The sequence below is a fragment of the Chlamydotis macqueenii genome, chromosome 10 (assembly GCF_036417535.1).
Source record: "Chlamydotis macqueenii isolate bChlMac1 chromosome 10, bChlMac1.mat, whole genome shotgun sequence".
NCBI classification, from domain to species: domain Eukaryota; kingdom Metazoa; phylum Chordata; class Aves; order Otidiformes; family Otididae; genus Chlamydotis; species Chlamydotis macqueenii.
This window is the reverse complement of record NC_141565.1, coordinates 11,408,375-11,428,962: the sequence shown is the minus strand read 5'-3', so window position 1 is coordinate 11,428,962 and position 20,588 is coordinate 11,408,375. Positions and strand designations below refer to the sequence as shown.

General features: G+C 55.2%; 1 protein-coding gene across 1 annotated transcript in view; it reads right to left on the bottom strand.

Annotated features, from left to right (window-relative positions):
* The window catches only part of PLXNA1 (plexin A1), a 116,992-nt gene that overhangs the window by 58,788 nt on the left and 37,616 nt on the right, over positions 1–20,588 (bottom strand). Inside the window, exons 4-8 of the mRNA XM_086755384.1 lie at positions 8,189–8,329; positions 6,093–6,193; positions 5,526–5,649; positions 3,256–3,409; positions 2,515–2,614 (exon numbers count right to left, since the gene is read on the bottom strand). Of these exons, the coding sequence (XP_086611510.1) occupies positions 2,515–2,614; positions 3,256–3,409; positions 5,526–5,649; positions 6,093–6,193; positions 8,189–8,329 (620 nt within the window). The remainder of the gene's footprint in view (positions 1–2,514; positions 2,615–3,255; positions 3,410–5,525; positions 5,650–6,092; positions 6,194–8,188; positions 8,330–20,588) is intronic.

The following is a 20,588-nucleotide window of genomic DNA, read 5'->3' as shown; positions in this document are numbered from 1 at the left end:
CCTGTCACAGCAGGTGACACTGTAAAGCCCTGCAGTAACAGATGGGACAGCAACGGGGCTCCACTTTGAAGGCACCCTCTTGGCCTGGATCATCATAAGCCAAACACACAGGCAGCACAACCTTCTTTGTACTCCTCCTCCCCTGTAGAAGGGACTGGATGTATCTTCTCTTCTGCCACCCCTCCCTGGACCAGGCTGGTTCCGATCCAGCAATCCTTGAAAACACAGAGGAAGAGGAGTTTTGCAAGGCGGTGAGAAACAAAGAGAGTGAGGATGCTCACACAGCAGCGGGATCAGCCCCACAGCCTGCAAAAGGACTTCAGCAGCGCAATTTGCTGATGCCTTTCCAGGCATCTGCTGACAATAAGAAGGGTCAGACTCTCCCCTGTGTACGCGGTGGAGCTGCGATGGCTTCCCTGGAGCCACCCCAGCTGACACCAGCAAAGAGCTGCCTCATAATCCTCCAGCCTCTCCGGCTGAGCCATCTGAAAAATCTCACCTAAACATTTCGTCCTCAGCTGAGAAATGATTCGACACACAGGCCTCTGGCTTCCAACCTAAGCAAAGCCCCTCAAATATAAAAAGAAAACAAAACACACGATGATCGGAGATCTCCACAGGAAAAACATTAGCCTTGTGGAAAAGCGTATTGTTCCTAACACAGAATTTATCAGGCTAACATACAGATTTTCCTGCACAAAATACGAAGCTTGGATCTGAAAGGCTATTAACTCTGCAGAGATCCATTAAAGACGCCTCTCTGCAAATGGTATTTAAAAGTATTGCATCATCCCAGGTATTGTCATGCTCTTTGGCTACGACTCGACTGCAGGCCACATAGTTAAAACTGCCTCCAAACCCTAAAATTCTTGACGTAAAGAAAATAATAATAACGTTCACCAGCCTAGAACCTGGACTTTTCTATCAGCTCCAACCGGAGCCCATAAATATTAATGCATCCATAATTAGCCTTTTTAAATAATGCATCCAGAATTAAACATCAACGCCGTAATAAATCAGTCAGCGCTCTTTGTTGTAGGTTTGTTTGGGGGGGTTGGGGTTTTTTTTTCCCCTCCTGTGTCAGGCACATAAAATAAAATGCCAATTCCCTCACCACCTCTTCCCACTGGACCGAAATGCTGGAGCCCTGATTGGACCAAATCCGATGCCATTTGTACTTAAAAGTCTTCTTTACTTCATTTAGAAAAAGAAAAGCCACATCGGCTTTTTGATTCGCAAAATAATGACATGCAGCCAGCCCGAGCCAAAGCTGAGCTAATATTATTGAAACCACACGACAAGAAGGGAGACAAAGCTCATCTAGGGAGTCAAGGTGAGGGAGAAAGTCAAGTTTGCAAACTCTCTCCTCCCTCGCCGGCACAGGGCTCCCAGGAGCCAAGACCCACTCCCTGTGCAAAGAGCGGGCAGTGCAGAAATCCCTGTGATGCGCGAGGTTTGCAGGGGCTCTCCTCGGACGCATCCCCCTCGGAGCTCACTGTGGTACCCAGCCAGCTTGCCAGCATCTCCCCTGCTTTTCCCTGATCAAAGCGGAAATTCCAAACAGGCTTTGGAGCAGCAACCTGCAGCAGGGCCTCCCGAGCCAAGCTGGACACTTTGTTAAAAGCCATCCAAAAGAGATCATTCTGCGTTTGCTTATCTATAATTACTGATCGGCCGGATCGCCGCCATCCACGGGAGGTTTCTGGCAGGGTAATGAAATCGCTTGCGTTCTTCAGCTCCGAATTCTTTGCCCAAACACACCCCAGCATCTCTTCTGACATTCCCACAGCAAAGCCACCTCCCCACTGCTCAAGCACACCGTCCGCAGCTCCTCATCAGGAGCTGGCTGTTAGGCTTTAGACACCCTGCTTAGACAGCACATCAATAACCTACACCTCCTCTACTTTATCACACACACATCTCAAACTGCCTAAGAACCCGTACGTGGAGTAGATTTCACGGCAGCCTGGCAAGAAAGCAAATTCACAGTTACTTCCAGTTAAGAAATTCTTGGGTAAACGCCCCAGGACACGCAGCGTGTTCCACCCCATGTTGCTGTAACTTTCCAGCTTGCTCTCCAGCAAGCCTGGGAAGCAGGTACCGCTGCCGGAAAACACAGGCTTCTCCTTTTGCCTCGCCAAGTCACTCCTATTAACTGTTTCCAGGAATAACAAGATGCTTGGCATTTTCAGTCACATGGATTGCTACAGTCTGCAATGCAGTAAACTCGCTTTTTCTTCCAAAGCTTTGCCAAACCCAAAGCCCTGTTTTTAAGTGAGGTCCTGCCCTGATGCTACACTTTCCCACAAGCTCAAACCAACTGTGGGTGCTCTGGTCACCATCTCAGTTTACAAGGGCAAAAGGAGGAGGTTTCTTACTGCAAACACCGCTATACTCAGCTGCCCTTTCCTCTTGCAACATCAGCACCCAGAAAGCTGAGATCTCTCTCTCCCAGTCTCACTTTCCCCCACCAATCTGCTCCCAGAGCACTCTCGCGAAGCCCAGGCCACTTACGACTGATGGACGCTGCAGTTGTAGAAAACAAAGTCCACAGAGGCAAACTTCTTCCCCGTCTCCTTAGACTTCAGGTAGAGCTTCACCACTCGCTTGTCCCCTGGAAGAGATCCAAGCAGAAAAAGACATCAGAAAGGACACAGTGCACAGCCCAGCATTCAGCCCAAGGCTTGTGATGGGCTGTAGAGAGCCGAGCACCACGACTCAGCCCGGTTAACTAACAAAATCCCCTGAATCTGGCACTAAAGAGAGTGTTCACTCACCCCTACTCAGTCACCAAACAGGCCAGCAAAGCCCAAGCACAGCTCTGAGCCCCTACAGCTAACTCCAACCTGCTGGCATGGAGACAGGTGCCTTGGCTTGTACTGGTGGTGCCACAGGGCCGCTGAACTGTTCTGGGATCAGCAGAACGTTCTAGGGCCCATGATCATCTACAGCACTTCTGCCCAGGAATGGTCTAGAAGTGGGAATGAGGCTAGGGTGCCCAGGACTGGTGCACAGACCACTACAGTGTCAGCAAGTAGCTGTCCCCATGGCTTGGAGGAGAGCAAGGACCAGTCCCCCATGAGCAGCAAAGTCCTCCTCCTCCTCCTACACCCTGAGAACCCAACTCACGTCCTGCTCAGGAGGCAGGGATTGCTGTCCCAGGAGGACTGTCCTCCTCCACATCTGGCTGTGGGGCAACATGGGGGAAAAAAGGTTTGTCTTGGGCTTTCTTCCCACTCCAGGGCACAAGCTCACCGCGGCCCCTGGTGATGGGGATGACATCCTTGGCAGAGGGAGAGCTGCAGTAGATCTTCCCATCTTCAATACGGCTCTCGGACTCGGTGAAGTCTTCGAAGGAGCAGTTGACTCCTGCCGAGAGGTCTGGGACATTCCAGGCCTGCAGGACCAGCTGGGGAGGAGAAGCAAGAGCATCAACACAGAAAAATAGCAAAAAGGACTCCCCTGTGTCTGCTATGTCTAAGTACAGTCAACAGAAAAGACCAGGGGTGCAATCCCTCCTCCACCATCCACACGTGGTGGAGAGACCTGCTCTGGGCTTTTGTAAGCAAGCCCCATCCAGGGATCTCCCCACTCAAGAAAGGAGAGAGGATTTAAACGGGTTAAAAGATGGAATGACTCACAGCCTCCCATCCTCTGCCCTGGCAGCACCACAAGCCATTATATCTCACCTCTACCGAGATCAAGCACAGGGCCGGGCTAAAGAGTGCTTCAAGTAAAGGCGTTCGCTCTGGCAGAGCCGAGGAGGGGAGGAATCCACCTCTTCCTTTGCAAAGTCATTCCCGGGGTCAGCAGTTCTCACTTTACAAAACGTTTGCCTTATTTCTAATTTGAATTTTTCACAGCTTCCAGTCATTAGTTCTTGTTATGCCTTTCCTTGATAGATTAAAAAGCCCTTTAGTCCCTGATATTTGCTCCTTGTAAAGGCACTTATACTCTGTAATCAAGTCACCTCTTAATCTTCTTTTTGATAAGCTAAGCAGATTGAGCTCTGAAAGTCTCTCACTGCAAGGCATTTTCTCCAGCCTTCAACTCATTTACATGATGTTTACAGGAGGTTTTCAGCCTCCCCCTTTAAAAGCTGAGCTCCAGCCTGAGCGCAGCATCCCTGTGCCGGCCACACCAGACCTCCACGCAGCATCCTGCCATCATCAGGGAGAAAAACACGTGAGAGGTGAAAACATCGCCCAGCTCCCGGCTTCGCCCAAGGAGCCTCCAGAGCCCCGCAGCGAGGGCTCAGCCCAGCACCGCTTTCCAGGACACTGGGCAAATGCCTGCCTTTTCGTTACATGTCTCACTCTGGACTTGGCAATACCAGACCCCGCGTCCTCTGCTAAGCCAGCCCCACTGAGACCCAGCTGCTCTGCAGGGGGATCTCACCCCGCATCACCCCGCCAGTCTCAGCATCCCAGCAGGTCCCATCTGCAGCCATCTCCCATTTATTTCCACATCACCAACGAACGTTAGCCCTTACAGAAGCACTTTTCAAATGGTTTCCATCTAGTGACAATTCCCCTCTGATGAGAACTTCTTGAGATCTGTCACGGCGCCAGTTCTTAATCCACTTAACGCGTACTTTATCAATATTGTATAATGCTAATTTTTCATCAGAACATTGTGTTGTACCAAGTCAAACTGGTTGGAGCCTAAAGACATCACATTCCTGAAGTCCCTCTTCTAATTCAAGTCATAATTTCATCAAAGAATAAAATGCATTTTCTTTGACATAAAACCAGGTTGACCAGCATTAATTACATTTCCATCCTTAATTCTTTATCAGTTGTATCCTGTACCAGTTTTTTCCTTTAGTTTTTCCAGACCTGATGTCAAACTAAGCAGTCTCTGATCATTTGGTCCTTTCTGCATCTGGGCAAAAAAAACAAGGAACTTTTCTGTTTCCTGATCTTTTCTCAATATTCACTTATTTATTACAAAGTCATATTATCACAAATATCCACAGGCCACAAAACTCTTCAGTCAACTCTTTTAGGACTCCTGAGTGCCAGATATCCAGACCGAACAGTTTTCAAAACTTTATTGCTAGTATATGCTGTTTCGTATTCTCTTCACAGTGCTAATGGCCTGGAAAATACTTTGGGGAAGTCCATCATCCTTTCTGTCTGCACAGAGAGAGCAGCGAGTTGTGCATCCAAGTCTCAGCCCAAAATACCTATTGCAGGCCAGGGTCAGAGACAGGCTACTGAGCTAGACCGATTGCTGGCCTATGAATGGCATCTCTGATGTTGGTGTTTGTATTATGAGAAATATTTATTGCTCAGTTACGTCTTTTCTGAATAATCATCAACTGGTTTATTACCTCCATCAATAGGCCAGCCCTCATCAATGCCCTGCACTTTGCTGTGTTTTATTTGTCTCGGACCTCTCTTCCCCTTTCTCCCTATTTGTTATGTACTCATTATTTATTTTTAATTGCTGCCTCTCCGCTGTTGCCTCCAGAGGGTCAGGAAGTGGCCGAGGGGGGTCCGCGGGCAGCAGAGGTAGCTTACCGGGACCTCCGACATGGTGACCGAGATGTTCTTCGGCTGGACAGTGAGCTGGACACACTGCCGCAAGTCGGAGGCGAAGCGCTGGGGCTCGTCCGCCCGCTCGCACCGATCCTTGCGTGAGCATCTGGAGGGGGATGAAACCACCATGGTGAGGAGGAAAATTCCCCAGAATCCTGCATCGCTCTGGGCTGACACCATGGCAAAGAGACCCTTTGCCATAGAGGTGATGCCCAGCTTGGGTGTCTGTACAGGAGCTCTGCTTCCCGCTAGTAGACTTCTGGGGTGGTTTTACAGTCAATTTTTCTCATTGGCACAAGGATGCTGAATCCAAGAGCCCGTGGGCAGATTACTGGGCTCTGCTGGCAGCTTCACCATGCATGGGTGCTCACAAGCACAGCCTGGGCACTGCGGGAGGGGATGATAGACCCCTTGGACCGCTCCATCGCCCCGCATTTTGGTGCCAAAGTCCGGAAGGGATGTCCCCAAGGAGACCAGACCTGGGGATGAACATGGTTTGTCAACCATGGTTTGCTGGTGAGGCCCCAGGGACAATCCTGTGGTACTTACATGTTGTGCAGGACGCACCAGCCGCAGTGGGGGTCCCGGGAGCCCAGGCACAGCTCGCAGCTCTCGTACTGCTCGCAGCTCTCCACCGGCACCCGCGTCACCTGCGGGGAACAGGCAGGGAGTGACAGGGGACGGGCTGTGTGTTTCCCTGCTGTGCCCACACCTAGGCCCCACAGAGATGGGCCCAGCACAGACTCACCCCAGCCCATTAGAGAGAAGGCAGCATCAGGGAGCAGGCTGAGCCCCTCACCATCGCCCGCTCCTCTCCTGGGCCCAGGGAGCACACTCACAGGCAACATCTCCACCCCAGGAAGCCTTTTACCCTAACCAAGCTCCTTCCACCGTCGCACGTTTGCAGGGTTGTGGGAGCGGGTTGTGCTGGCTCCCGGCGCCGGCCAGGCACCCCCCGGCTGCCGCAGCCCTGCTCCAAAAGGGTTACTGGTCCTTTATTAATTGCTCCTCCAGATTTGATTAAAATCCCCTCGTTCACCGAGCCCTTCGAGCTCTGTTACAACTGTTCATTTAATTACTTTCCACCAGCACTCCGATAACAACGAGCTGTAGTAGGGAAGAGAGCAGGTTTTATTAAGGAGAGGGGAGAAGAAGAGGGGGGACGGGGAGGGGTGCAGGGAGCTGCCTGCTCGCCCGCCGCGAGGAGCCGGCAGCACCGAGCAGCTGCCCGTGCCTGCTGTGCTCGTGCCTCAGTTTCCCCACTGCTCTCACGGGACAGGACTCACTCATTAACTAAAAACTGCAAACTTCTCTACCGGAGGCTAAACCCGGGGTGTTGTCCCTCCTCCCAGCCCAGCAGAGGATGAGCTCAGTGTGATGCCTACAGGGCTGGGATAAAGCTAGCCAATCAGTACCCTTCGGTTTGCATACCAATGAGGATATCTGTAGCGTTCCCATTTGTTTGTCCCTGACATTGCTTCAGGCAGGCAGTGGTGAGGGGGTCGGCAGTGGGTCCCCCCCAGGACCAGCTCCCAGCAACCACGGTGACCCTTCAGGGAGATCCCTGGTCCAGCTCCGCAAAACCCCTCTTCCTGCAACCACCCCTCCAACATGTACCCCCCACAGGGGAGGCTTAGCTGAGCCAGGCCCAGGACAGAAACACGGCCAGGAACAGAAACACGGCCCAGGACAGCTGCACGAAGGAGCCCAGACAGTTTCTGCCTCGCCTGGAAAGCTGCAGGTTTCCTGCAGCAGAGCAGAAACCAGAGACAGGCACTGGGAGGAGCAGGGAAACGGCTCCGCTGTCCCCATGGGGCTGTCTAGACAGACCCACGGCCCTACTCCAGCATCCTTCCCCCTCCCAAGCCCCTGGGCCAGTGGCCAGGAGACCTGTTAGGCTCCGAGCTCCGCTGCAGTCCCACTCACACACAGCTCTGCTGTGGAGAGGAGCGGAGACGCTGTGGGACACAGGCACATGGCCATCCTGCATCACCCCACCGGGCACGGCGCGCGCCCCGCTGACACTGGATCCAAAAAACACCACCACCGTGGCATGAACCTGCTACACTCGCTCCAGTGCAGCCCGTGGACAGACGAACTCACACCAGCAAGCTCTCCCGCAGGTCAGGGGATCACGCAAGCCAACCAAAGGCTCACAAAGCCAACCAAAACTTCCTACCGTGAGCCCTGACCATGCTGCCAGGATGGCAGCACCAGATCCAGATCAGTTCTGTCCCTCCTGCTCAGAGGTGCAAAAGCAGCCACCCCAGAGGAGAAAAAGCTGTTTGGAGCAAGGAGCTTCTGCTAACCTGCCAAGACTCTGCTTGGGAGGGCACGGCCAGAACAGGGAGGAGGTTTATGGCCTCCTTACAGCAAAAAAGGGTCAGGAAGCCCTGGTCCCCAGGGACCACAGGGATTTCAAGCAGCTGCTGCTAACAATTAATGCCCTCGGGCAGTGTTTTTGCAGAGAGGAGCAGGGAGGAGCTGCTGCTGGTCCCCTGGGACATGCGTCCCCAGGCAGCCCAGATCCCAGGAAGCAAAGGCCAGACGCCGTCAGGGAACTGCCCGAAAGGTTTCCCAGCACAGGGGACCGCAGTGAGCTGCCATGTCAGGAGAGCAGAGGAGCTGCTGTCCCCTCCCTTTACCTGTTTCTCGGTCATGGCGTAGATGTGCTGGCGGTCGGGGCTCAGCACCAGGTCTCGCAGGATGGAGCTGCCTTCGTGGGCCACGACGTTCTCGTACTGCAGCGCTTGGTGCTTCCTCTCGGCTGGCAAGTCCACCAGGATCTGCAGGAAGAGCAAGGCGGGTGAGCATGGTCCCACGTGCACCTCAGCCCCCACCCAGGGAGTTGGGATAGGGAATGCACCCCATTAGGGATGTCAGCCCTCCGTCCCACACCAGCATGGCCATGCCATGGCCACTGCAGCACAGCAAAGAAGGAGCTACTCTGCAAACATCCCGACCCTTTCCAGAAGGCCAAACTGCAATGTTTTCTTCCCTTTTTTGCCTTTGTCTGGTACATTTGCACCACGGTTATGCTGATGGCGTTCACCTCTCTCCTGGGAGGGAGGTCACATCCGTGATTCCCACGCTGCACCCCGCTACGTGCTGCCCTGCTTGCCCTGCTGCTGCTCAGCCCCAAGCACCTCCACCTTGCAGCACAGCACAGACGAGCCCCCAGCTCACAGCAAAGCAGCAAACCCCATTTTGCCACAACAGCACCAAAAGCAGCTTGCACGCCGTGTTGCACCAAGCCCCGGCCAGACAGGATGCTGCGGCGCACGCAGGCAGAGCTCGCATCTCCCCATCCACCGCGGGAAGCACTTGGGCTCATGACCAGGGAAGTCAAGAGAGTCTCAAGGCAGGTAAGGGCCAACAGAGGTTCAGAAAGCGCCTTTGTTCCCCAAGCAGGAACGTGGCGAAGGCTTTAATCCCATTACGGCTCACAATTACACTCAAGCTCTTCCCAAGCACACCGATTTCTGGCTGCACTGGCAATAACCACATCAGTAGGCACCACAGGGCTCGGAGGCACCCACAGAGAGGGGCTGGACTCAGCTGAGCTACCTGCCATGACCTCATGGCCACCTCCTCGAGCGAGAGACGCTTCCTGCTAATGCCATTCTTGGCAATACCCCCAGATTTAGGCTGTCCCCTGGCATGGGGCAGCCTCAAGGGAGACAGTGCCAGAGAAAGGGCTCAGTGGGTCTGGTCTGCTCCCATGGGATGGGAAGGGAGCCACGCCAGCAGCATATTCTACAAAAAAAAAAAAAAAACAGCGGCAGGCGAAAAAGCAGCATGCCCAGTGAGACGGAGCAAACGGCACCCAGGATCAGCTCCACGCTGCTGCTCGGCACATGCAGGGTGTGGGTCCCACAACCCCACCCGCAAGACTCGGGATCTCCCCACTGCACGGGGCCAAATCCACTGCTTTGAAACATCCCCCAAAATGGATCCCTCAGCCCTGCCCTGACCATCGCGCCCACTCCCACGGCCCGGCACAGCCACGCTCAAGCCCTTGTGCTCCCCACAGCAGCTGCCCCGGCATCCCAGTCCTGCAATAAATCGCTGCTGGCATTTGCATCGTTCCCAATCAGGAGGATACGGGCCGGGAAAGCAGGATCCCGGTGTGCAGCTGATTAGCATGGAAATGTATGCGGCTCACAAACAAACTGGAGCCCGTTTAATTAGAGCAGCGCCTTTGATTCACCGCCAGCCTCCTGCATGCACCAGCCTCGGATTATTTTTAGGCAGTTTTACAAAACAAATGTATTTAATTAAGAAAGAGACCCCTGAGCAACCAGAGAGCGATGAGTCCTGCACAGCAGCGAGCAAAGGGGCCGCCCTCTCCCCGGGGATGTGGCGGCCAGGCTGGCAGGGCCAGGCTAACTCCTGGAGCCCAGGGCACAGCCAAAACCCCGCTGTACATCCTGCCGCAGGACCATAACCCAAACTGGTCCTGGTACTTACCCGCCTTCTCAGCATCCTTTGCCAGACCCCTACACAGACCCTGTTCCCCATCACCCCTGCCCTGGTACCACTGCGTGCTAGGGAGCCCAGAGATGCCGAAAACCCATCCTAAAGCCTCTGCCTGCCCCTTTTTTGGGGGTGCTGTCTTTCTGCCCAGGTCCAGAATCACATTTGCTCCTACTCCAAAGATAAGAGGAGGTCAAGCCCCAGATACCTGTGGTGCAGAGCCACATGGCACCCCCGGCCCCGCGGTACCCCTTGCCCAGCAATACCCAGCATCACCCCCAGGACCCAGCCCTGACTCCCTGCATCCCCTCGCAGGTCGCTCCCCTCCTGGCTCTCAGCTTCTCCCCTACAAAGTCCCGCCCAAGCCAGCTCTCCAAAGGAGGGTAACAGGGAGCATCCCCCCTCCCCAGAGAGGCACTGTCTCCCCTCCTTGCTACGGCAACGTGACAAACGCACCTTTCCAACCCTTTTATGGGCCACAGTTGCGGCGCAGAAGAATCGATATAGTTTTACCCTGGTTCTAAAATAGATCTACGGCTGGATGTCGCGCTGGCAGTAATTTTTAACTAGCAGGGTAATTTCCCCATTACATTATTGCACTGCGCAGTGCTGGGAAAGAGAAAGAGATGCATTTAAAAAAAAAAAACAGACGTGAAGCACTTCCAGTTAATTTGAGGAAGAACCTAAAAATACTCTCGGTAGTCAAACAGGGCTGGAGCCCAGCCTGACACGTGTCAGGGTGCTTTGGTGGGGGGCACAGGGTCACCCCCGGCATGCACACACAGGAACCCTTCTCTCCGGCACCTCTCTTCCCGTTCAGGATGCTCTAGAGGCAAGTTTGGGATTCAGGAAAATGAAATTTAGAAGACTTGGCAATCAAGTTGTTTTCTGTTTGGCCAAAAGGCAGGGCAGGAGGGAGGTTTTTGAGTTAGCTCATGTAGGCAAACCCACCCTGCTGCTCCTCCTCAGCACCAGGTCACCAGCAGACAGAACCCAACATCATTGGAAGCCTGGAGAACCCGCCTGCCCACAGCGCCGGCTGCCATGCGGGCAGAGGTGGGAACCCGGCATCGAGGCCTTTCCAGCGGGATTAGCCTGATGGGAACCCGCTCATCCCAGCTGGCTGGAAGGGGATAGGCTGTTTGGCCCATAGCATGGTGGGATGGCACAAGGGATGCACAAGATGCCTCCCATCTGATCTCTTACCAATGCTCGGAGGGACCTCTTCCCCCTCTCACCCCACACCCGCCGCGTAGCTGGGGGCAGGGGAAGGGGGAGAGGATGCGGTTTAATCAGAGCAGCCCCCCTCGGAAACAAGCTCCTTCCTGCCCCCCTACCCCTCGCCTTCCCACCCGGGGGAAAAGACATTTACCATAAATAAATAAATAACTAAACCTAATAACCTTTCTCCTCATCCTGACGCTGATATAATTACCCAATACTAATAATTACTCGCACTAATTTCTCGCTCAGGATTCCTGCCCTCGCTCCCGCCTGCCTGGGGCTGGCTGCAGGCAGCGGCTGGTGGTGCTGCTGCCTCCTGCGAGGGGCTGCTGGGAGCCCGGGGGTGCAGCCGGACCCTGGGGTCGCGCCAAGGTGGAGAAGAAGCCAGGGTGGACTTGTTGGTCTGTTGCCTTGTTAAGCAAATGGAGACGACCAGAAGCAAGAAATTACAAGCTCCCTGCTGGGGAGAATCATCTCAAAGGAAGCCTGGAGGCCTTTTTCTGTGAGAAACCCATGTGCACGCCCTGCCCACCCAAGCGAGGAGCCCACTCCACGGGGTGAGCACCCAGCACAACTTCACGCTGACAAGAGGAGGGTTTAAGACCTGGTCCCCCAGCAGCCAAAGGAGGCGGCAGGATGTTGGAGGCAGCGCAAGGCCAGGAGATACAGAGGCGTCTCACCTTCCCAAGAGGTCCCTGACCTCCCCGGCCTGCTGTGGAGAACCACAGCAAAGGAACGACGAGGGAAAGGATGGCGTGCAACACTTCGACTCCTGGGCACCCTGGCGTAACGCATGACTGCGCACAGCATGAGTGACCGCGCACAGCACATCCCGGCTGGGCAGAGGCAAATGCCTCCCCGAGGAGGCCCAGAGAGGGCTCCTGGAGATGGTCTTGTCTGGGCTGGAGAAGGGAGGTGCCATCCCATACAAGTTTTGGACAGGGAGAGCACATTGCCTTGCAGCGTGCTCCTGCAAGAAGCACACAGTGGTGCAGGGTCTCAGTGGACAACAGCACTGGCCGGTCCTGCTGCTGCCTCCAGCCCAACAGTCCCTCCAAACGCCGAGGGGAAAACCTCTCAGCGTCCTTATGGCCACCAGCAATGGGCACAAGGCAAATAGGAGCACCTCTCCAGGGCCGCTTTTTGGAACGACGGGTGATGAGATGAACGGAGGGCAGCAGCCGAGACCTGGCAGCCACCCAGCGCTGGCAGCGGGTCTGGAGGAAGACAGTGGCGGAGGACGGGGCTTTACGGCTGAGCCCGGGCCAGGCGTGCCAGGCGGAGAGGGAAGGCAGCTGCAGACATACCAAGGCTGCTTTTGGATTTATCATGTGCTGGCAGGGGTCCTGGGGTGGGCCACCGGCTCCCTGCAGGACGGAAAACAAGCTCTCGGGGGCACACATGGAGAGACCCAGTCTCACCACATGGGACACCCCTCAAGCCCACCGCTGGGAAGAGGGGGCTCTTCACTACTCCCCAGCCAGCCCCGCCGTGGGGCTCTCCAACCCCAGCCTCCATCTCCCCCTTGCCAGGCTCTGGAGCCCCCACCGTGGGTCCCAGGCGGTCCCCTGCAGACCCCTCCTCCGGGCAGGAGAAGTGCTCAGCCACGCTTTGTACTCTTATCTGCACGGGGCTGTGATTAATTCACAGCGGCTGGCAGCGGCTACAAGAGGAGGGCGCTTTTGCCCGCCTGCCACACTTCAAAGGCAGGGACTTATCTGCCTGAAACACACTCCGCAGCCTTTTCACGGGGACCCTTTCCAGTTCCACGGGGCTCGCGCCGCACTGACAGGCAAGGCGAAAGAAGGGCTTATTTACAGGAGTGGATTTCAAAGCCTCTCCCCTTTCCTTCCCAGCACTCACTGGGGGAAGCAGAGAGTCTCCCAGCCCCAGGGATGTCCATCGGTGACAGAGACAGAGCAAGGGGGACGAGATGGGGCTGTGAGGAGAGGATGCTGGATCGAGGTCCCTGTCCCACCTTTGCCCATGGCTTGGTCCCCTCCTGCCCCATGGTCTTGCCAGTAAGCAGCTCCGCAGCACGTCCCTGAGTTGGGAGGAGGAAAAAGCTTTGACATGTGCAGAGGGCAAAGCCCAGCCTTGGGACCAAAATCTTCCCCTCCCCATGCCATTGGCGCTGATGGCTCAGGCACCACCGAAGCCCCAGGCTCCGGCACGCAAACCAGCGGGTGTGCATCTCCCTTCTGTGGGAGCAGGGCTGTGGTAACACCCTCAGCGTTCTGCTTTGATTTTGGCACCATCTGTCCAAAGGGCACAGGACAGCGCAAATAAAACCAGGAGAGGAGCGGGTCCCGGCAGAGCTAACCCCCCCCAAACCATGGGGTCACCTCCCCGAGGCAACAGAGGACCCACACGGCCAGGCCACTCTGGGACAGAGGTGACAGCTGCCAAGTAGTGTCACACAACACCGAGCCTACAGCCAGGAATATTCTGTGTCCAGCCAAGGGGGCTCGGTGGGGAAGAAGGACCCCCCCGGGGTGCCAGCCTGCATGGCCCCTCCTGGCCCACGGCCTGGGCTCACCTCGGGTAGCAGGCAGTGTGGGGACGGGGACATCGGCTGCCCCTCCACATGCCTCCCCCCGCCAGCCATCCCGCGGGGACCAGCAGTGCCCTGGCAGCTGCCGCCCACATGTCCCTCTCAGGTTTCCAGAGGGTCCAAAATGAAGTTCCTGGATCAGCTGCTCCAGGGGAAGGATGCCCTCCTCTCCCAATCCCACACTGGGAAGGGGCAGGGGCTGCCCAGCAAAATGCAGGTCCAGGAGCAGCTGTGGCATCAACTGTTTCTGAGGGGCACAGCTGATGGGGATGGGGGGCTGGGTGCTGCCAGAGAGGGGGGCATCGGCAGGCAAGAGCAGGGAGAAGCAGGGTGGAGGAGGCAGCGGCTCCTGCTCCCTCCCAGTGTAGTGCAGTTACCAAATTTTGGTGTCCAGGGGAACAAGGATACACCTCTGGCATTGAGAAAATCACCAGCAGGAGAGCCCCGGCCATACCTCACCAGGGCTCAGCCAAAAGGGTACAGGTGGCCAGAGACAGGGGCACAGGCAGGATTTTGGAGACACATCTCCTAGAGGCTCACATCCGCGGCTGGGGACAGCACGGCCCCGCAGAAACATCCCAGCTATGTGAGGCGTGCTGGCAGCCGGCACCCCGGCCACCTCCGCTCCCCCCGGCCGGCCACCCTCCCTGCCGCCCCGCCAGCTGCCCGCGCAGGAATGCGGCAGCCGGGCGCAGACCAGACACATGCCTCACGTCTCCTCCCAGCCGGGCAGGCAGCTGCCCACTGCCGGCTGCTCAAACTCCACATGTCAGGGCCCGCAGAGCCACGTACTGGTCCTCCGGGCCTCCTCCACAGGGAAGGAGGTTTTACCGGCCCCTCGCACAGGGCTTGGATGCTCCTGCCTCATCACTAACCTGCCGGGGGTGAGGGAACAAGACAAGCTGCCTAATTCCACTCATCCGCTTTATAAAGATGAACACAAGCAAGGCTTTCGTCCTGGGCCCGACATTGCCCTGAGCCAGAGAATATCGGGACTTTAATTATATCAGCATAATAAAGCAAGAACCAAGCAGATACTTAATCTAAATCAATGCTCGTAACAGCAACAAATGCCAGCAACCCACCGACACTGACAGATACGACACTGGTTCATCTAACCAGTTTCAAAGCGCACGTTATTGCCGGTGTGTCATCCCCGGGCGGTATTCTGAGCTCAGCCACGTGGCCTGAGGACAGACGTACTCGCTGCACCTCTCCAGGGAGGTGGGTGAAGGCACTGGGGTTTGCCATAGGACAGAGGGGAAAGGGGGAGGAAGGGGGGCAACTCTGCCCAGCAGGACCCCAAAAGACAACATCACCTTCCCCAAAACTTCTCAATCATCTTGTTATTTGGCTCAGACTCATTTCCATCTTTTCCTCTTGTTCAGCCACCCACACGAGTGGCACTCCCCCACGCCGAGCGGGCTCAGCAGAGCCGGCCAGACCAGCGCCAGCCCACGCAGCACAGCAGGGCACGGCACTGACCAGCTCCCCTCCCGCCATCTGCGAACCTTCCCCAAACCTCCCCTGCCCAGGTCTGCCCGCATTGCTCCGTCAGGATGGGGAAGTACAGCCCCACAAACTGTTCCAGCAATTTTGACAGAACTAAAATGCTGCCAGAAAAATCTTTCCGATCTTTCTGTACCAAACCAAACCACTAGAAAGGGGGAGCGAGTGCCAGCATACCGCACGGCAGCAGTGCTTTCACCAGAGTCAAACCCAGGCGCAGGAGGGACTGACAGAGGCAATCAAGCAGGGAGAAGAATTACAAGCACCCCTACGTTAGGAGCCACGTGGCAGGGACAGGTTTAGGCACTTGCCCTGCTTTCCTCCCCAGTAAAGCTCCGGGTCCCACCCCGGTCCCCAGCCCCATGGCTGCTCCAGTGGCCCCGAGTCATTCATTTCCCAGCTTTGCCCTTCAAAACTCTCCTGGCTCAGCGCCCGGTTCGTATCGTCTAGTCACTCAGGAGCAAAACATCCCTATTATTATTGCAATTATTTCCCAATCAGCATCGCTCAGGGCTGAGGCGGTCAGAGGGGGGCCCCCGACAAGCGAATCGATGGGCAGCCTCTGCCCCGGGGGCTGCTGGGGACCAGGCGGGAGGCGCTGGCAGCGGCCAAGCGGAACGGGGAAGGGCGAGCGGAGGACAGGGGGACCCCATGGACACCTCTGTGGGATGCCATGGCCACCGACCCCACGCGTGCTCTGGATGCAATGCAGGGGCTTTGCCTTGGGACATCAGTTCCCCAGGGAGGGAGCAACAGAGCATCCCAAAACTCCCCTCCAGCAGCACGGTGCCCACTCCAGCGTGAATGCACAGTGAAACCCCAGCTCCCACTACACCGCCGACACGAGGGAGGGGAAGGCAGCCAGGTAAGCAGGTCTTGCTGTTTCTCAAGCCACAGAAAGAGAGGAGGGAGCTGCGGAGGTAGGAGAGCCCGGTAATGGATTGGGAAGGAATTTTAGCCCTGGAAAATGGAAGGTAAAGGCAGAAAAAGCACACAGCAAAACGGTGATGGGGACCTTCTCACTGCATCCCACTGTCCTCTTCCATGTAGGAAAAAGCCCTAGGTGACAGCAGTGAAAGGCAAAGCATGTCACAGAAATACAGGATAATTTCTTCCCCATTTGTTAATTACTGTAGGCATTCCAAACGTCCCAGCAGGCCCCAGGCGCACTGAAGACACAGCAATGTGTCACCCTCCTGGCTCCCACGGGACTCAGACTGCATGTGACCAGCCCGGGGCAAGTTAATACCTCAACGTCCCAGAGAAGTCCCTGGGAAGAGAGCTCTTGCCTGAAGGACTCAGTGCTCAGTTTTCCAAACAAATCCATCCTTTCACTGCCAAGGCACCGGCTCCTCCAAGGAGATCGCACCCTTCTGTCCCATGGGGACCAGTCCAGATCCTTAGCTACCAGTCTCCTGCAATGCATAGTCCATTGCCCTGGCTGGCAAGCAGAACAGACCCAGACCCACCATCTCCAGTCTCTCTACAGCTTAGAAGTTGCTATTTCTCCTGCAAATCCAAAGCGCCACATATTTTCCTCCTAACAACGGTCCTTAGCTCAACAGGGCGGCACAAGCCGCCCTCACCTAGCCTCACCATCCTTCTGACCATGCAACCAGACCAAGATAATCCCAACACGAACGTCCAGGACTTGTCCCACCACCCTCACCTGCCTGGTCACTTAGGACATGCCTACAGCCAAGGGCTCCAACCCCTGCAGCCTGCCAGCAGTGATAGGGACACTCCCCTTTCCAGATCTCCGTCAGAGGATCCCAAAGGGCAGAGGGAGGGCAGCAGGGCTTCCCCAGCGAAGCGGCAGGGAGGAAGGACAGGTTCCCAGGGCTGCAGCACAGCTGGAGATCAGCTGGATCCTTCCTCCCACCTCAGATCCAGGAAAATAGCTGTTTCCTTCCCAGTCCCTAAAACAACACAGCAGCAAGAGAAGACCCGCCTGAGGACAAGGAAGAGCCAGCGGCAGGAAAAGTCCTGGCAGGGGAGACTGTGGAGGGACAGACCCCAAGAGAGGGGTTTCCATTAGGGCATCCCCCCGCATTTGGGTCCCCTCCCACCCCAGCACCGACACCAGCAGCCCCACATGCAGATTCAGACCAGCCAAGCCCCCATTTTGGCAGGGCACCATGGCTTGCGACTGGATTTCTCCATCCATCAGACTCTAAAGCCTTCTGCAACCCCATCTCAGCAGCTCCCCAGCCATGCAGCTCCAGCCACTTAAGCGCACCAGCCGTTACTTCCACGGCGTGCGAGCCGAAAGCCGTTCACTGCAGCAATACCTAGCAGCAAGGGGGATATAACAGGAACTGAATCTGCTGCCCGTTCGCCTCCACCCAGGGAGAAGGACAACACCGACGGCATAGAGGGGATTTGGCTTCACCCATTTAACACCGGCTTTGATCCCTTCCTACTGATCAGGCCTCTTGTTACCGCAGATCCGGCCTGTGCTGGTGTTTCATCTCCACGGACAAATCACACCAGACTGCCCAGGAGAAGCTGATAAGCAAGACATGATCAGGGTCTAAATATCCTGACAACGTTGGGTATTAACAGCCAGCACAGGCAGCAGGACTGGACACACAGAATCACAAATTTAAAGACAAAAACTATACATCGCATGTCGTACTTCACGGGAACGTAACTCCACAGCATCAGGAGGAGGCAGAAAGTTACAGCCACACTTTTTTTTTCTTTTTAGATCAACATCTCCACTACTGACACACCACGATCAGAACTCCAGGCTCTGCCTTTCATCCCAAAACAGTTCCTGCTCCAACCATAAGCACCTCCAAGATTAGAGAAGAAATCTTCTGCCACTCCATGCCCAGTGTTCCTGGCGATAACAGCCAGCTAAGCCTGGCTTCAGGCTCAGCACACCAAAGAGAGTCGGCAAATATTTTGCTTCAATACCCTCAGACCTTCTCGCTCGCTCCACCGTGAGCTCCTGAAGTGTTTGCTAAACTCCCTGCTCTCACCAGTCGTTTGCATTTTAAGGCTTTGTTCCCACACCTTAAACCTCTGGCCCTCCTACTGCGTCTCCACCCCCAAGAGCCACATCCCTGGCCACGCCATGTCCTTCTCGGCAGCTCCGTAAGGCCAGGGGAAAGCGATGGGGCCGTGGGGCCGTGGCTCCCCACCATGCAGAACCTGGAGTGATGAAAACCACTTCTCTGCAGCCGGCTCTCCATTCAAAACCAGGATGAAAATTAGGCTCTTCAGTCTGCGGATAGGAGCAATTGCGAAGGAGAGATTGAGAAGATTTAAATATAGAGATTGCTTTCCCTAAGGATGCTGCTCGAGATATTTAAGAGCTCAGGTTTTACACGGCTCGGATTTCCTTTGGCACCGATGCAGAACTCCCCGCCCCGCTTCTCCAGACAGCAATCCCTTCTTCAGGTTGTTGGGGAACGCTGGATCCCCTTGGCAAAAGCAGAGCACAACAGGGCTCACGTGGGAGGTAAACTGGGGTGCAGGAGCCCACCCAGAGTTTTCCAGATACCACAGAACCCAGCCACAAATCATTGTAACCCCAGCTCTTGCAGGTCCACGCAATGGGAAACGAAGAGCCCAGCTAACTTCTTAATAAATCACTCCTGGGGTTGCGGAGCTGCTCTCTGCAAGCCCAGCTCTTGCTAAGACCAGATCAGAGCGCACGTCACATTCAAAACCAAGTTCTCAGAAGATCTTTGAGGAACACTTGCCACCACCCCCACTGCTGTCAGGGGACCTCAAGCAGAGCTGCCACCCACCGCGACTCGCCGGCACCGTAGCCAAGGAGCTGCTCCCAGACAGGGATGCAGGCTGGCACCCGGCAGCCCAGTGAGAGATGGGCAAGCAGCAAGTGTGGTCAGACCTCACCATCCCGATGCTGGAGGGAACGGAGATGGGGATGGACAGACAGCCCCTGGTAAACAGCTCTATCCCAAGATGCAACCCTGGCAGGCACCCATTGCATGTCTGAATATCTGTAGAGGAGGCCAAGGGGTGGGAAATGATGTTAATTAAAGTTTTAATTACTGTAACCAAACGAGTAGTATAATTACTTTATTCTCATAGAGACTTCAAACTGATTAAGGACCACGTGCGCAATCTTCGGGTTGATGTGGTTTTTAATTAAACGTGCCGTCAAAGACGGTGAGAGCAGCGGGCAGGACGAAGGCTCGGCCCTGCCTGCACCCCCCCGGAGACCTCGTGCGAGGAGGGACCCAGGCTGGCAAAGACACAGGGGTCAACAGCGGCAGCTGGTGCAAAAGGGCAAAGACAGCTGCTTTGGGAAGACAGAAGCCAGCAAGATGGACACAGGTGTCCCAAAGGAGAAGCTCATCTCCTATACATCAGCCCTTAGCTTCACATTCCCCCAAAACATCTACCTTCACAAACATGTCCAAAACAACTCAGCACAAGCCCTGAAAATATTAACGAACTGGTGCTGCCAACTGGAGGGAATGATTAAAAAACAATTTTGCAAAGGTATCCTTTTCAAATAACAATAATACTAAAAGACAAGGCAGTGGAAATGAAATTCCCAGTCCCCTACCTCAAATAAATAGTATCAGAATTTGAAATGAGACATAATTACCCCAGCAAGGTTAAAGCTGCTAATGCACGCGGAATACAGAATCACCATCCATCATAATCATATCTCATATCGCAGCCATTATTTATAATTAGGAGGCACGGTTTAAAAAACACATAAAGACGCCCATGCAATGCAGTAATTCTTCTGTTATCGTTCCTGGAGGGCCGATCCTGCTCCAATTTATGAAGTCCAGGATCAAGGAAAAGTAATTCCCCAAAAGCCATTCCCAAAAAGCATCTCACCGGCAGCCCTTCCTAAGTGCCGGGCTGGCGTCAGGAGGATGCAGTTGGCCTGCGCTGGATCCCTTCCAGCCATTTCAAACCCAAGTGGGTTCACAGGGCATCCAGATCATCCTTCTTCCTTAACTATACTGAATTTGTATTTTTTTCCCCCCAAATGCCAGAGCAGGAAGAGCGGAGCTGTGCAGACACCAGAGCTGCAAGCCGGCTCAGCAAGGCAGTGGCACGCAGGCCATGGATGGGCCGGTGGGCTTTGCCCAGGCTTTCTTGCCTGCTGGGTGGTTTGTTTTTTTATTAACCTATTTTTAAAACCACAGAACGAGTTAAAGCAAAAGCTGGGGAAACCAAAAGCTAAACCCAAAGCTGCTGAAAGCTGCCCTCCTTTGACACAGGGTTTGCCAGCTGCCCCTGTATCCCAGTGAAATGTTAACAAGCTCCCAGCAAAGCAGGAG